The sequence below is a fragment of the Batrachochytrium dendrobatidis genome (assembly GCF_000203795.2).
Source record: "Batrachochytrium dendrobatidis JAM81 unplaced genomic scaffold BATDEscaffold_3, whole genome shotgun sequence".
In the NCBI taxonomy this organism is placed as follows: Eukaryota; Fungi; Chytridiomycota; class Chytridiomycetes; order Rhizophydiales; genus Batrachochytrium; species Batrachochytrium dendrobatidis.
The window spans coordinates 227,142-244,942 of record NW_006281101.1 but is presented as its reverse complement, the minus strand read 5'-3'; the positions used below and the strand labels follow the sequence as shown (position 1 = coordinate 244,942).

General features: G+C 37.8%; 6 protein-coding genes across 6 annotated transcripts; 5 read left to right on the top strand and 1 right to left on the bottom strand.

The window, feature by feature from the left end:
* Positions 1-152: 152 nt before the first annotated feature.
* On the bottom strand, positions 153-651 carry BATDEDRAFT_23277 (uncharacterized protein; the record flags this gene model as incomplete). The annotated part of the gene is made up of 3 exons (XM_006677180.1): positions 153-299; positions 364-452; positions 525-651. 3 exons carry the CDS (start codon positions 649-651, stop codon positions 153-155), a joined length of 363 nt encoding a protein of 120 aa, XP_006677243.1.
* Positions 652-2,096: 1,445 nt separating this feature from the next.
* Positions 2,097-2,744, top strand: BATDEDRAFT_23276 (uncharacterized protein; the record flags this gene model as incomplete). Its single annotated transcript, XM_006677179.1, has 1 exon — positions 2,097-2,744. One exon carries the CDS (start codon positions 2,097-2,099, stop codon positions 2,742-2,744), a length of 648 nt encoding a protein of 215 aa, XP_006677242.1.
* An 893-nt stretch (positions 2,745-3,637) lies between these two features.
* BATDEDRAFT_23275 (uncharacterized protein) lies at positions 3,638-5,761 on the top strand (the record flags this gene model as incomplete). The annotated part of the gene is made up of 5 exons (XM_006677178.1): positions 3,638-3,791; positions 4,120-4,289; positions 4,367-5,282; positions 5,354-5,543; positions 5,614-5,761. 5 exons carry the CDS (start codon positions 3,638-3,640, stop codon positions 5,759-5,761), a joined length of 1,578 nt encoding a protein of 525 aa, XP_006677241.1.
* Positions 5,762-7,027: 1,266 nt separating this feature from the next.
* On the top strand, positions 7,028-7,636 carry BATDEDRAFT_87168 (uncharacterized protein; the record flags this gene model as incomplete). Its single annotated transcript, XM_006677550.1, has 1 exon — positions 7,028-7,636. The coding sequence occupies one exon, from the start codon at positions 7,028-7,030 to the stop codon at positions 7,634-7,636; it is 609 nt and encodes a 202-aa protein (XP_006677613.1).
* Positions 7,637-11,399: 3,763 nt separating this feature from the next.
* On the top strand, positions 11,400-13,955 carry BATDEDRAFT_23274 (uncharacterized protein; the record flags this gene model as incomplete). The annotated part of the gene is made up of 6 exons (XM_006677177.1): positions 11,400-11,467; positions 11,513-11,574; positions 12,322-12,491; positions 12,569-13,487; positions 13,558-13,747; positions 13,820-13,955. 6 exons carry the CDS (start codon positions 11,400-11,402, stop codon positions 13,953-13,955), a joined length of 1,545 nt encoding a protein of 514 aa, XP_006677240.1.
* Positions 13,956-15,387: 1,432 nt separating this feature from the next.
* BATDEDRAFT_87170 (uncharacterized protein) lies at positions 15,388-16,437 on the top strand (the record flags this gene model as incomplete). Its single annotated transcript, XM_006677549.1, has 1 exon — positions 15,388-16,437. One exon carries the CDS (start codon positions 15,388-15,390, stop codon positions 16,435-16,437), a length of 1,050 nt encoding a protein of 349 aa, XP_006677612.1.
* Between the last annotated feature and the right edge of the window lie 1,364 nt (positions 16,438-17,801).

The window sequence follows — 17,801 nt, the reverse complement described above, 5'->3', positions numbered from 1 at the left end:
TGATCGGACTCGTGAACAATAATCTCAACCATTGGCTTGATGTCAAATTTACACTCTTCACTCCAGAATTTATAACTGAACTTTATACATGTTTTTATCGCCTATATGCATATTGACACTAAATGAGTTGAATGTCAATCATTTGATCAATATCAATCATGACTTGCCATCATTTTGACTTGACGGTTTGATGATTGTATGAGTTGTGCAAGTTGGTTGCTTAGTCGATGTGATACTTTGAACTCATGATTATAGTACACCATACTCGCAAATACTGCAGCAAACTCCATTACTTTGATCTACACAACACATGTTGGTTATTTTAGTCATGAACAATCCATTATTGTTACAATATATGAATACCTGTAAACTGGGTCGATTATACTCCAAATACTTGGTTATGATATCTTGCAGTCCAATACTCTGTAAGTGCTGCACTATATCTTTAAATTCTGACATTTCAAACCAACACAAAGTCAGCAACAGTTTGAATTCATCAATAATCCAATGACTATTAAACTTACTGTAGCCATGTTTTATCAATTCCGGTATCAATACATGCAGTTTACCCCATATTTCATCAGCCTTGTGTAGTTGAGTATCCGTTGTTAACAGTTTCAAATCTTCCAGGTGTTTGATAAACTCTTTCATGCTATCAATCAATTGTATGTTTGATAAAATTAGTAAAGTTGAATTTTGATTTGACAATTTCATTCATGCGAATGTTGAGTCACATTTCCAAGAATTGTTTATGTTTGGATTGTTAAACATTGATAGTGTGAGAGTGTTGACTTGCATTGTGTGTGAGTTGTGATCATCAATTGTGATGGAATAATTATAACAAAAACCATCAACAATGACGTTTGAACTGGAATTCACATGGCTTTCTTGGTTTCTTCCATCTTATAAACACACTCACTTCCTTGTTAATAAATAACACAATCAAATATTGATTCATTCCTTCACATCTTCAATCAACTGCAACACACTTGCCAATAATGACAACCATCAATATGCCATCATATGTCCACAATCTGACAATCTGATAGTATCCACAAATCCATGTTTAATATTTGCACATATTCCATTGACATACTACAAACTGACATTGAACGTCACATCACATTGTTTTGGTCTTGAATGATACGATATGTATCAACCGATGTTTTGTATTCACATCCAGTATGTACAACAAATCTGTCCATAATTCAACATATCAGCCATATTTGATTTGACAGTCATTTGTCACATTGTTGTGTACTTGCAATGATCAGTATCAATCATTTGCATGTAGTCTGCTGTCTAGTGTAATGTATGCAGTATGATCACATAACATGACATCTGATGATATAGCATACACTACAACCACAACCAGAAACATCGATTGTCGATTGTCGTCCCAATCAATATCAACAGTTGCATCAAACAAATCCACAATGCACAAATCGGCGAGTACAATGCATACAACTACAACATGTGTATACAAATACCGAGTGTGTCCAATTATAAGCTATGTATATTGAAACCATTGGATAGTATTTGCTTGACATTGATAATCAAGTAGTATTGCGAGTGAAACTATGCATGCAACATGATTAACATGTTGGTGTTGGATGTATCAATGTGACTATAACCAACACACATTATAAACTTGCAATGGTAGACACCAAAGTATAATGTATTCAGTGATTGTATAGTAATCAGTTGATACAATCTGATCAATTCAGATATACTAATGTGTTGGTAATAAATATATTTGCATAATAATAGAGTGGATAAATAAAATTGTTTGTGTATTGTGTAGTAATCAAAACATATTTTCCGCATTATGATACTGTCACATAGCATACTGTGGATGAAGTCTAACCCTGATACTACGCTTACAGCTCAAACAACGGGAAATTGTATAAATGGATATCCCTTCAAAGATTAACATTAATGACAAATCACCATTAACCTCGACAACACAAATCCCTTAGGACGGCCATTTAAGGAACATGCTTTTAGTATCATTTACCCAATAATGGATATAAATATGACATCAAATTGACGTGCTGGGCGGCAATCATTACAACTTGTTCAACCAAACCAATACAATGAAACTATCAATCACCTTACTGTCATCAATCCTTGCTGTCTGCTCAGTCACGATTGCCAATCCAGTTGATCCCAGTTCGACCATGAGTGCTGAAGCTAGCACTTCGACAGCCTCTACAAGCGCAACTTCAACTGGTGAATCTACCTCTATCACAGCTCCTGGTCCATATGACCAATATCTGGCTGAATGTTCTCCAATTGGTGAGGACGGAATATTGCTGATCCAGCAATACGCAGATGCTAAACGTAAATACGACGAAGCAAATAGAATGGTCAGGAGGAAACGGTCCAAGATTCATAAAGAAGAAAAAAAGATACTGGGTCTAAAAGAAGAACTTGACTCTATGTGGACCAAAGCTTGGAGAACCAGAAACGCTTCATATTATGGGAAAAAGATCCTCGAGACTGAATTCCAGATTGAAGACATTAATAAGATTATCGAAGGCTTGAAAGAACAGCTGGATGAAATGCAGAATGAACACTCGAGAAGGCACAGGAGATTGGTCGAGTCGCAATCAAAGCTTCATGATTACCTCTTGGAACATGATACAACTGGGGCAATGACCACTGATGGTCCACCAGATCTGAAGTCAATTCCCGGATTTATGAAATGCTTCGGTATTTTCTACAAAGGCTCGCCATGGTGATTGCCACAATCTGAGCATGGTGCAGTTGCTCAAGATTCTGGTGCGAACAACAAACTCTTGAACCATAGACCCAACACATTGTTGCAGCTCAAAGTGGACCATCAACAGTCTCGAGTAGGATATGCTACAATCCAGCGTGTATTGCATGATAATTTACTTATTTATCTTGCATTCAATCTCATTCATTCAATAAACATCATCCATTACCAATACAATGACATGGCATGCTTAAATTGATCATATTGCACTAATCACTACTATACACTGAATTGATCTACTGGACTCACCAAAACCCATATATTTGTGATTGATCAACATTACGATATTCAAAATGTACTGTTAAAAACAGCTGTTTTTGTGCAACAGCAACCAATACAACTAGGTTTACTCATCATGTTCAACATCACTGTTTGTGTTTTTGTCGTCCGATTTACAGCTACCAGCAGTGTGTGATACAATGATGATCCCAATATACTTGTAGCAACGTGGACAATAGTGCTGTTTTTGTTCCATAGCAAGCGTGCTGTGCATTTTTTGTCAGAATATTAGGAGCTTCGTGATGTGTATAAATGTAGTAGAGTATAATCTGTAACTGTTAGTAGTTATCAAAAGAGACCAAATCAGAAGGTAAAAGGAAGTTGCACTTTAATCCAAGATCAGCAGACTTGGTCCTTTCAGGAATAGTAAAAGATGTAATAAGTAATTAGAAAGTTGAAATAGTTTGACGAGTTGTTTATTGATAAGAGTAAGCATATTAGCTTTTATAATAGTTGATTGTTTGTCTTGTGATACGAACAAGTAGCATGTTTGATAGTTAGCGGTTGTAAACGAAAGTAACTAGCCAATTTAATAATGACACCAGTTACCCGTTACTGGGGACTCAAATCCCAGAAATGAGAGTAATGGAGTTTGGAGCATATGGATTGGTGGTGATGAAGGGTTTAATTTGGAGATTCAAAGTGGGTGTTATTAGAATTAGCTTTGCTACAGGTTACCGCTTAGGAGTACCCGTCAAGTATTTGGTATACAGTGACAGTATATGCGGTGGTAATGGATTGTATGTGATGATAACTATCCATAATCAGGGTGACAATTTGAAACTACCTGGTTACTGAACACACCACCGCAATTGGAGAGGTCAACGCAGCATACTAGTGAAATTGATTTTCCACTAACAGCAATGTTTGTGTATTGATTCGCCCTACAGGGTGTTTCTGGCTTTGTTAACCCTACATGGTGTACTTGTGTTTTCTGAATATCCATTTGAAAAGTGTTGATTGTCGCCCTTGAAACTGTCATTATTATAAAATGGTAGTCATGTACCAGATTCAACCCATTTTCATTACACTACTCGATACAATGTTGATTACTCTAGAATGCGTTATACTTGCGTTGCAGGCAGTTGCTGCAGTTAAAATCCCATTAGAATCACCAATTGGAACTACCAGTCCATCAAACAATAGGCTATCAAAACGATCACCTGTTGAATTGGGTGGTGACGTTGGTCAATGTTACACAATGAAATCCAATGTTCACGGAACTGATGTATGTATCATGTCATGGATTGTAGTTTGATATCAATTTACACCACGTTGAATCAATCTCACATTTGTTTAAAATAGTTGCATCTACGGCTCGATTCAGGAGTTTCTGATGTAATCGTACCACTTCCCAGTTCAAGCAGCAATGTAGGTTCGACTCCAGAAAGTATTTCAAGTGGGAAGCCCGTTACTATAAATTACAAAAGCAGTGATTATAATGGAATCACTTCCACAGTCTCTGTGACGATTCCGGGTACTAGGATAACTGGCATCAATCTACCAGTACTATCAGTTAAAAAACAATCGGCAGATTCAGTTGGTATCCATCCAAAGTTTGATGGAGTATTTGGACTTGGCTACACCTCGTTGTCAAAACATCACACATCAGTCCCTGCGATAGATGCTTTGTACAATGGTGGTGTCATTCCTAATAACGAGGTTAGTATTCAACTATGTCCGTATGGCATGCTTTCAGATAGTTTCATCAATATAGGAAATACGGACGTAACTGCAAAATGTGGAACGGATGGAAGGAGTGTTGCATGGGTACGATCACCATCAGACGATCACTTTTTCATCAATATCAAAAGTATACTAGTTGATGACGAAGAAGTGGAGCTGCCCGAGGAATTCCAAAAAAAAGAAAGAAAAAATGGTCATACTTTGTACTCCATTATAGAAACATGCTTTACATATATGCGTTTTCCTGAAACAGTCGTGGATACGTTGGCTGATGCTATTCTTGATAGTGATGCGATCACTGTCAAAAAGACTAAATCCGAACACAAGCGCAAGCTCAGCGAAACAGAAATTGATGAAATATTTTTGGAAAACAGTCTAATGCCCAAATCCACTTATAATATCGATTGGGGCAGGCTGCCGTCGCTTACAATTACAATGTTTGCTGAAAACCCCGTGACTGATGACAATCGCAATTCTGTTGTAACAATCAAACTGGGTCCTAGAGACTATATACAGAGATATGATTCTAAAAATTGTAAGTACTTGGCAATTGTATGCAATATGTGTTGTTTGATTAACCTGACTAATGTACATGTTGGATTATAGTCATGTTTACTGTACAAGCTGGTTCAGATGACAATGCGATTCTTGGTATTCCATTCATGACCCAACTTGGATTGACATTTGATCGAACACATAAACGCGTTGGGTTTGGTCCTGGATGTGGATGCGAAACTGCGACTGATGGATATCCTACTATTTCAAACAGTTATCAAGTACTCTGGCCATCATCACAGTAAGTTGTTTGATATTGATGTGTGTATGTGTTAATTGATATTGATTATGAATTTGATGCATACTGTTAGACTGCCTAAACAACCAAGTACTTCAGGTTCAAGTGGCACATTTATTCGCAGAAGGAAACCAACAACTACAACTGATCAAGTAGTTGTACCTGAAAAAACTCACCACGCTGTCAAGAGTCACACAACAACTCACGATAAACTCGACTGAATACAATTTATTATAGACAAACTGATATTATATGTATATTTAATGTGGTGTGTCCATGTTTTATTATGTGATATGTTCAAGCCATGCATGTATTGGATTAGTCCAGTGTGTATTGTAGTTGTTTGGTGCACAATGATCACGCATAATATTGTATTAGTAATACATGGTATTGATTGAATACACATCATGATCGCATAGCTCGATCACGATCCAATTGACATGAACAGTCAAGTCGTGTAGTTTGGGTTCAGCTTGACACATTTGTATTGTCAATCTCGGACAGAACATCAAAACTGGATCAAGATCAACTGAAACAACCAACAGACTGGATCTAGTATGTGTAGTCACACTGGGTTGCATATACTGATCACAGTGACAGAATGACATAGTAAACAACTCGAGTGTCATTTTACTGGTTAAGGTTATGGTTATGAGTACATGCCAGTGTTTGATACATACAACGTTACAATGATGGGTCAGCAACAATGTGATGGAACTGGATGCGTAATATCAAAATCATGTCCAGAATACGTGATATAACGACAACTTGCAGCCATATTGATGTAAATGGACCACTAAATAACAGTGTTGGTGTGAAATAAACAGTTGCATTACTGACATGTGTCATGATTGTTGTTGAACTAGATTGTGATTGTATCTGTGATTCAGAATACAATAAATGTGTGTGCAGAGTTGTATTGCAACATTGACAGTCAAACACAATACATGAATGTGGGTTCAAACTTGGTGATCGTACAATGTATGATTACTAAGAGTGTACAAAAGTGTAGATTCAACACTATAGTCTGATTGTGTGTCATATGATGGTTGTTGTATATCGAACACGCAATGCAGTCAATGTGTAGTGACTATTGTATATTGCAATGCAGAATACAGTCGCTGCATAATGAATATCAAAGTGATCCATTTGACACGAATACGGTTGTAAATCAAAGCGTTTGCGGTCACACAACACTCATGAAGGGTGTGCTTTTCAACATACCTGATAAAAGGGTCGTAAAAGCATAATTTAATCGACATGATCATCAAATTAATCGATATGGCATTGTGGATAGGGAACAGCATACTGTGGTTTGATGGTTGCTCACTACAAGCAATCAAGTAACCCTGTATAATTGGTTAACCAAAAAGGGTTGGTTCGATATACAAAACATACAAATACAATCGAGTACCTTCAGTCTTTTAATCAACGCTAATTTCAGCACTCTACTTTCTACTAATTGTTTAAACCCATTGACCAATCTGATGAAATTGGTTGATATTTTATTCGTATTGACTGCGGCAGCAACCGTTAATGCAATATTGATCCCGACTGGTAACGATGGCTCACCCCAAGCATCAGGCACTTCGAGTCAAGTGTCTGGCCCAACTGATGAACTCGAGTCAGGCATTTCCAATGAATATCAGGAAGAACCAGTGGATTTGAGTATTCCCGGCCGAATCCGGCAACATCCAATGTATCAATCCAGTTCAAATATTCCCAACCAAGACCAGCAACAATCAATGGACGAAGACGAATCCAATAATGCTGTTACAAATCAAGTGGCTGTATTAAGCGAAAAATATCAGAGAACCTTTGATCGCATGAAGAAAATACTTGCAGCGTATAAAAAGATAGCAAAAAAAACACACAAAGACTATAATAATTATGAATTCCTTGGATCGGAACACCAGCTAGCGTTAGCAAGAGGGGAAGATATATCTGAATCAAAGTACAATCCAGACACTGAAATTCGGTTGAGACAAGAGTATAGAAAGGCAGGGAAAAGAATGAACGATGCGAAACTAAGACTGAAAAGGTTTATGATAAAGCATGGTTTGGATTTTGAAGAACCGAGTTCAGATTCGGATTGATGATGTGTCGATGAGTTTGATTTTGAATAAATTTAAACTTTCTGATATATTGATATTTGTCGAGTATTGTGAATGAGTCAACAGCCATATCATTGATTGTGTACTGTGTTCCATATACATCAATAACCTGATAACAACCAGTGTTGATTGTAACTACCAATCGTAATTACAATCACTTGTCAGTTGCATGATACTACCAACTGATCATGTCGTGCATTGTACAACAAACGGAGCAATACAGTTGTTTAAAATCGAATGTAGATTGCGCCATCAACTGGTTTGATATTGGTCAATCAGTGTTGTGTTGTGTCAGTTTGCAATGTGATATATGTGATGTTTATGCAGCATGGTGTAGTATTAACAGCAGTATTCATCATTTCCCATCAGTGTCAATAGATTGTTGATGGACGATAACCCAGACCCAAATAGTCTAGCATGCTGCGATTCGTCAAATATAACCCGACCATTGTCTCGACTGTTGGTACACCTTATCGGACGCATACCAAGTATCATCAGATGGCTGCACAATGATTTCAGACAAATTCGCACCAGTTTATCTGCTTGTTTGGATACACTGCTGTTTAAAACGTCAACATTGTGGTTTTACGAATTGTTATCAGAACAAGCGGACACACATCACGCACTGGATCAGTCTTTTAGATTGGTGTTGACAGTATGTTTGACTGCGTCTTTTTGTCATGAACCAACATTGCCAACTTGTCAATCATTGCATTCAAATCGGGATTGGGATCAAAATCAGGTCGATAAAACAGTCAAATACACAATATCGACACAAACCATAGCAGGTTGTTGTTCACATCCACTGACACCGATCATGACAATATTGTGTAGTTGTCAGTCTGTCGATTGACATTTCGATGCTGATTTGTATGTTGCCAGAATAGACTTTTGAATACAAAACATTAGGGATTGTGTCAATGTCTTTGATGTCGATGTTCATGATGGTTTGATCCAGATGAATAGTTTTGATTGAATGTTGGACACACAATATTTGTGTTCATCATACAAGCGTATCGACTGGACAAGGTTCACAAGAGTGGTTTGTAAAGTGAGTTCATGTCCATTACAGTGTCTAGTGTTGATGATACAGAGTTTGACCAGACATATCACTGTTGGATTTGATGAGTGGATCAGTTCCAGTGGTTTGATCTAGTCCAAGAACAGCAATGGAGTTCCAAGAGTTGTAGCTGGTTTCCATCCTATCCACTACAGAATAGAGAGTGGATGGAATAGAGACCAACTACAACTCCTGGGATCCCATTACCGTTATTAGAAACAATGCGACCATTGAGATCAACCCATTCAACTCACTCATCAAATCAAACAATAATACTGGGCAAGATGTAGTCAAAAGCATTACAGTAACAAGGCTCGATAGCTTGTTATCAAACACTGCTGGATGTTGAGACTCTTTCAAACTACTGGCACTAGAAGAAACCATCCCAAAACACAATTGTATGTGGACAATGAAAAGACTTTACAGCAGACTCGGCAAAGTACGAATATCACACAACTTCCATTGGAGATGGTGTTGCTTTGCATACTACAGCAGGAATTACATTCACACTTGAAAGTAATGTTGATGCATTAAACATATTCTTTACAACTTCAACTGAATATTTCAAGACCAAGAAGATTATTACCAATCTGAAGCAAGGCTAGTGTTTTCCCTTGTACGCTTGAAACAGCAACTCAAGTGGAGAGTCATCTCGAGTTTATTGGAGCTTCGGACAATGTTCTTGCTCTTGATCCAAAGTCTTGTCGTTTATTGAAAGCAAGACTCGAATGATCTGCCTGTTCGTCATTCTGTAAATGGACAACCATTTGACTTGTAAAGGTGTATCAAGAGGATACACAGTGCCAACCAACAGAAATGACTTGTGGAGATATTGGACATATGGATGTGCACAGTGATTGACCAAGTTTATGGATATCTCGCTTTGAACAATCTGATCTATGAATGTGTGACTTGTTATGTTACCTATTTGGTTTGGCAACCTGTCAGAGATACTCTGCGTATCAGCCATTCCATTTACAACGATCTGTGTTCTCCTAGTCGTATTCAGGCAATCTATTTGTTCAATTTGTTTTACAAGACCATCAAACTGAACAGCAGAAATTAGACTCCAGTTCAACAGACTCTGGCAGTAATGATTCAAGCACAATCAAGTATAATCTGAATGTGGATTTACTTCTGGTACTGTGATTGGATTTGGAGCAACTGGTCAAGTCATTCGACTCAATGACTGCAACATTGTTGTCAAACATTGTGATTCCTACAACAATCTTGATGTATTCAAAATGCTAATCAAATATCAATTTACGAAAAGCTCGCCAAACTCAATCTACAATATATTGCACGCTATTATGGAGAATGTGAGTATTACGGACAGTATTTCACTTGATTGGTTTGGACTTTATTCCTGGAAAACACTGTGACTGGAGAACAGACAGTGAGTTGAATTGTGTTATTCGACACTTGTAATCGGTTGGTGTAGTTCATGAGGACTTGAGACCAGGAAACATGATTTTAACTGGTCAAGGGAATATCAAATTGATCAACTTTGGCAAGACGCAGATCAAGACTTGCGTCACGAATTGATGGTTTATCGACCAAGCAGAATCCAAGACTTGTCCAGTAAAAACACAACCATACTGACCTTTTATTGACTACCCATTGACTACTCACATAATCAAATGTTTGCAAATCTGATGTTCAAGTCTTTCAATTTCTGTAAATGTTCAAGCATATTCAAGAGTTTAAACATTCCATGAGATTGTCGACTAGAATGTGTTTATTGTTAAACTAATAAAAACGCAAATGCAACTCGTTTGTTTGCTAATTGACAATCTGCTTTTATAGTTGTTTGTGAACTCATGAGACACAAATACAAACCGACTTTGGTATCAGGCTTAATTAAAAGTGTCATTAAGCATCAATCGCATGGCCAGTTCCATTCAAAGATTGACACTGGATATTGGTTAGACTTGACATTTGCATACATGAGTTCAAGACACATGATGCTTGAATATCAGTGGTGGTATTTGACAAAAATGGTCATTTTCAATTCTAAACCAAAATGGTTCATTTCAGTATTGAGAATACTTGGAATCTTACAATAAACATTTCAAACATGATCTTGTACCAAACACCACTGATCATCCGTTGGTTTACAACTGTTTGACGTTGGTTTAAACGCAACTCAACAACAACAGGGATACTTTACTGGATAGACCATCAAGTGACAAACACCAATATTTCAAAAAGCCTATTTTCTAACAAAACATTGCAAATACTTTGACATACATGCTTGGTTGAGATCCATTTTTTAAATAAATGATAGCGTATGTCATTGTAATGTGAGAGTGTTGAGATATGGAGTCTGTTGATTTGCACTGTATGTGTGTGTGGAAGCTTTGTATGTATTTGGGCTGTGATCATCAGTCGTGATATCAACCATTTCTGATGAAACAACTATAGTAATCAGAGATCCTCACAACGATGATGCTTGAGCAATGACCCGCATAACCTATTCTGTTATCGTTTACCGCTCTCCCACCTTATAAATACACGCTCTTCCCATTCTTTAATAAACAAGTCAATTACTTTATTGGTTCATTCCTTTGTATCTTTGATCTACTGTGATTTATTTTCCGACTATCAACAACACCAACATGCAGTCATATGTCTGCGAGCTACAAGATTGACTGTTGAAGCACAATACGCGGTATCAACAACAGGATGTGCTATATTGTAGAATGTATATGTCAGGAACTACTTAATTGCGAGGGAATCGGGATAAAAACCAGGTGCTTGTACTAGTAGGAATCAAGTAACTTTATTGATAAAACTAGGGTTGATGATGAGAAGCTGTATGGTATATTTATAAACCTAGATATGAGTACAGCTATGGAGGGTAAACATGAGTTCTTAGGGAGTCATGCGTCTGCGAGGCTGTAGTCATCACAGCTGATTTGAATGGCATGATCATACATTGTGGTTCATGTACACGATGACAATCTGACCTGTTGACACGGCCAGTTTGTTGAACGACCTGCCAATCCCCAATTCAATTATAGTACAATGTCACTCATTCAGTGTAGCAGCGACAGTTTGCCGAGTTTGATGTTGATCATGTTGTGACACAATCAGCAGTGTTTGATGTATACAGTCTACATTGACCTAAAATGACCATGCAGTCATACCAATGGAAAAGTCATGGGTTTGAAATACTGCAACAACAGACTGTTGGATGCTGTTGTGTCCAAGTGATTCAAACATGACCAATTGGACAATCAGTCAAGTATTTGGTATACAGTGACAGTATATGCTGTAGTAATGGATTGTATGTGATGATAATTATCCATAATCAGGGTGATAATCTGACAATACCTGATCACTGAACACACCACCACAATTGGGAATATCAACACAGCATACTACTAAAAATGATTTTTCACTAACAGCAATGTTTGTGTACTGATTCGCCCTACAGGGTGTTTCTGAGTTTGCTCACCCTACATGGTGTACTTGTGTTTTCTAAATATCCATTTGGGAACTGCCGATTGTCGCCCTTGAAGATACCGTCGTTATAAAACGGCAGTCATGTACCAGATTCAACCCATTTTCATTACACTACTTGATACAATGTTGATTACTCTAGAATGCGTTATACTTGCGTTACAGGCGGTTGCTGCAGTTCGACTTGCATTAGAATCACCAATTGGAGCTACTGGTCAATCAAACAATAGGCTGTCAAAACGATCACCCGTTGAATTGGGTGATGATGTTGCTCAATGTTACACAATTAAATCCAATGTTGATGGAGTTGATGTATGTATCATGCCATGTATTGTAGTTTGATATCAGTTTACACCACGTTGAATCAATCTCACACTTGTTTAAAATAGTTGGATTTACGAGTCGATTCATCAGTTTCCGGTATAATGGTACCACTTCCTAGTTCAAGCAACGATGTAGGTTCGACTCCAGAAAGTATTTCAAGTGGGAAGCCCGTTACTATAAAGTACAAAGGCAATGAGTATAGAGGAATCAGTTCCACAGCCGTTGTGACGATTCCGAGTACTAGAATAACTGGCATCAATCTACCAGTACTATCAGTTGAAAAACAATCGGCAGGTCTGGTTGGTATTGGTGGAAACCCCGATCAAGGAGTATTTGGATTTGGCTACACCTCGTTGTCAAATCATCATTCACGAGTCACTGCGATAGATGCTTTGTACAATGGTGGTGTCATTCCTAAAAACGAGGTTAGTATTCAACTATGTCCGTATGAAATGCTTTCAAAAAGCTCCATCAATATAGGAAGTACGGATGTAACTCCAAAATGTGGAACAAATGGAAAAAGTGTTGCATGGATACAATCACCATCAGACGATCAATTTACTGTCAATATCAAGAGTATACTAGTCAATGGCAAGCAAGTGGAGCTGCCGGAGGAATTCCAAAAAAACCAAGGAAAGAATGGACGTATTTTGTATTCATATATACATACATGCTTTGTATATATGCGTTTTCCTGAAACAGTCGTGGCAGCGTTGGTTGATGCCATTGTTGGTAGTAATGCAATCACTGTCAAAAAGACTAAATCCGAACACAAGCGCAAGCTCAGCGAAACAGAAATTGGAAAAATATTTTGGGAAAACCGTTTAATTCCCAAATCCAAACTTAATATCAATTGGGGCAGGCTGCCGTCGCTTACAATTACAATGTTTGCTGAAAACCCCGTGACTGATGACAATCGTGATTCAGTTGTAACAATCAAACTGGGTCCCAAAGACTATCTACATAAATATGACTCCAAACATGGTAAATATTTGACAATTGTATGCAATATGTGTTGTTTGATTAACCTGACTAATATAATGTTGGATTATAGCTAGATTTACTGTAAAATCTGGTCCAAATGACAAAGCAGTTCTTGGTATACCATTTATGACCCGACTTAGATTGATATTTGATCAAACACATAAACGCATTGGGTTTGGTCCTGGATGTGGATGCGAAACTGCGACTGATGGATATCCTATTATTTCAAACAATGATCAGGTGCTCTGGCCATCATCACAGTAAGTTGTTTGATATTGATGTGTGTATGTGTTGATTGATATATTGATACTGATTATGAATTTGATGCATAGTGTTAGATTGCCTAAACAACCAAGCGGTTCAAGTTCAGGTAGAACATCTACTCTCAGGAGATCATTTTCGCGACTTGGTAGTATTCGTCGTAGTAGTAGGCGGTCAAAAGTTAGTTACGAGAAACTTGAGGACTAAACAGATATATCAATAAAATTGGTTATTTGTTGAATGGATGATGACCATGACTATTTTATAGTTGATATGGTGTACATCGGGACTCTTGGTGTTAATCATCAACTACAACTAATCAAGTAGTTGTACCTGAAAAAACTCACCACGCTGTCAAGAGTCACACAACAACTCACGATAAACTCGACTGAATACAATTTATTATAGACAAACTGCTAATATATGTATTTTTAATGTGGTGTGTTGATGTTTTATTGTGTGATATGTTCAAGCCATGCATGTATTGGATCAGTCCAGTGTGTATCGTAGTTGTTTGATACACGATGATCACGCATACTATTGCATTGGTAATACATGGTATTGATTGAATACACATCATGATCGCATAGCTCGATCACGATCCAATTGACACAAACAGTCGAGTCGTGTAGTTTGGGTTCAGCTCGACACATTTGTATTGCCAATCTCGGACAGAACATCAAAACTGGATCAAGATCAACTGAAACAACCAACAGACTGGATCTAGTATGTGTAGTCACACTGGGTTGCATATACTGATCACAGTGACAGAATGACATAGTAAACAACTCGAGTGTCATTTTACTGGTTAAGGTTATGGTTATGAGGACATGCCAGTGTTTGATACATGCAGCGTTACAATAATGTGCCAGCAACAATGTGATGGAACTGGATGCGTAATATCAAAATCATGCCCAGAATACGTGATATAACGACAACTTGCAGCCATATTGATGTAAATGGACCACTAAATAACAGTGTTGGTGTGAAATAAACAGTTGCATTACTGACATGTGCCATCATTGTTGTTGAACTAGATTGTGATTGTATCTGTGATTCAGAATACAATAAATGTGTGTACAGAGTTGTATTGACAACATTGATAGTCAAACACAACACATGAATATGGGTTCAAACTTGGTGATCGTACAATGTATGATTACTAAGAGTGTACAAAAGTGTAAATTCAACATTATAGTCTGATTGTGTCATATGATGGTTGTTGTATATCGAACACGCAATGCAGTCAATGTGTAGTGACTATTGTATATTGCAATGCAGAATACAGTCATTTCATGATGAATACGATTGTAAATCAAAGCGTTTGCGGTCACACAACACTCATAAAGGGTGTGCTTTTCAACATACCTGATCAAAGGGTCGTAAAAGCATAATTTAATCGACATGATCATCAAATTAATCGATATGGCATTGTGGATAGGGAACAGCATACTGTCTAGTTTGATAGTTGCTCACTACAAGCAATCAAGTAACCCTGTATAATTGGTTAACCTAAAAGGGTTAGGGTTGATTTGCTATACAAAAAATACAAATACAATCGAGTACCTTCAGTCTTTTAATCAACGCTAATTTCAGCACTCTACTTTCTACTAATTGTTTAAACCCATTGACCAATCTGATGAGATTGGTTGACATTTTATTCGTATTGACTGCGGCAGCAACCGTTAATGCAATATTGATCCCGACTGGTAACGATGGCTCACCCCAAGCATCAGGCACTTCGAGTCAAGTGTCTGGTCCAAGCAATGAACCCGATCCAGAAATTCTCAACCAAGACTGGCAAGAAGTAATGGATACAATTGATCCAAGCACTCTTGACAAAGACTGGAAAGACTTATTTGATCTGATTGATCCGAGTACATCCGACCAAAATCAGCAACATTCAATCGATGAACCCAATCCAAGTACTTCCGACGAATACCGGAAACGATTATTTGATATAATTGATTCAAGCAGTCACAAACGAGGTCAGAAACGCCCAATTGATGAATCCGGTTCAAGTACTTCCGATCAAAACCAGCAACACCCAATAGGTCAACCTGGTTCGGGTATTTCTGAAGAATACTGGAGGCGATTATCTGATGTAATTGATTCAAGCAGTCACAAACGAGGTCGGAAGCGCCCAATTGATGAATCCAGTCCAAGCAGTTCCAAACGAAGTCGAAAACAACCAACTGATCGGCCTAGTACAAGTACTTTCAACCAAGACCAGCAACAATCAATTGATGAATCCAGTCCAAGCACTTCCAACCAAGACCAGCAACAATCAATTGATGAATCCAGTCCAAGCACTTCCAACCAAGATCAGCAACAGCCAATGGACGAAGACGAATCCAATAATGCTGTTACAAATCAAGTGGCTGTATTAAGCCAAAAATATCAAAAAATCCTTGATCGTATAAAGAAAAGATTTGTAGAGTCTAAAATAGTACGAAACAAAAAACGCAAAGAATATTATGAATTTACGGGTCTTGAATACAGGCAATGGCCAAGATCAGCAATGGGGAAAAAAACATCTGAATCAAAGTACGATCCAAATACTGAAATTCGGTTGAGACAAGAGTATGTAGCGGCAAGAATAAGAGTATGCAGTATCAGACAAGAATTGAAAAGGTTTATGATAAAGCATGGTTTGGATTTTGAAGAGCCGAGTTCAGATTTGGATTGATGATGTGTCGATGAGTTTGATTTTGAATAAATTTAAACTTTCTGATATATTGATATTTATCGAGTATTGTGAATGAGTCAACAACCATATCATTGACTGTGTACTGCATGTTTCATATACATCAATAACCTGATAACAACCAGTGTTGATTGTAACTACCAATCGTAATTGCAATCACTTGTCAGTTGCATGATACTACCAACTGATCATGTCGTGTATTGTACAACAAACGGAGCAATACAGTTGTTTAAAATCGAATGTAGATTGCGCCATCAACTGGTTTGATATTGGTCAATCAGTGTTGTGTTGTGTCAGTTTGCAATGTGATATATGTGGTGTTTATGCAGCATGGTGTAGTATTAACAGCAGTATTCATCATTTCCCATCAGTGTCAATAGATTGTTGATGGATTGTTGTTGGACGATAGCCCAGACCCAAATAGTCTAGCATGTTGCGATTCGTCAAATATAACCCGACCATTGTCTCGACTGTTGGTACACCTTATCGGACGCATACCAAGTATCATCAGATGACTACACAATGATTTCAGACAAATTCGCACCAGTTTATCTGCTTGTTTGGATACACTGCTGTTTAAAACGTCAACATTGTGGTTTTACGAATTGTTATCAGAACAAGCGGACACACATCACGCACTGGATCAGTCTTTTAGATTGGTGTTGACAGTATGTTTGACTGCGTCTTTTTGTCATGAACCAACATTGCCAACTTGTCAATCATTGCATTCAAATCGGGATTGGGATCAAAATCAGGTCGATAAAACAGTCAAATACACAATATCGACACAAACCATAGCAGGTTGTTGTTCACATCCACTGACACCGATCATGACAATATTGTGTAGTTGTCAGTCTGTCGATTGACATTTCGATGCTGATTTGTATGTTGCCAGAATAGACTTTTGAATACAAAACATTAGGGATTGTGTCAATGTCTTTGATGTCGATGTTCATGATGGTTTGATCCAGATGAATAGTTTTGATTGAATGTTGGACACACAATAGTTGTGTTCATCATACAAGTGTATCGACTGGACAAGGTTCACAAGAGTGGTTTGTAAAGTGAGTTCATGTCCATTACAGTGTCTAGTGTTGATGATACAGAGTTTGACCAGACATATCACTGTTGGATTTGATGAGTGGATCAGTTCCAGTGGTTTGATCTAGTCCAAGAACAGCAATGGAGTTCCAAGAGTTGTAGCTGGTTTCCATCCTATCCACTACAGAATAGAGAGTGGGTTCGTCAACAGGAGTGCTGGTAGCCTTGAAGCTGCAACCAGGTCAGAAATATCAGGCTCTTCTCCTTCAGGTACATGCAAGTATTGAGTAAATACTGACACTGGA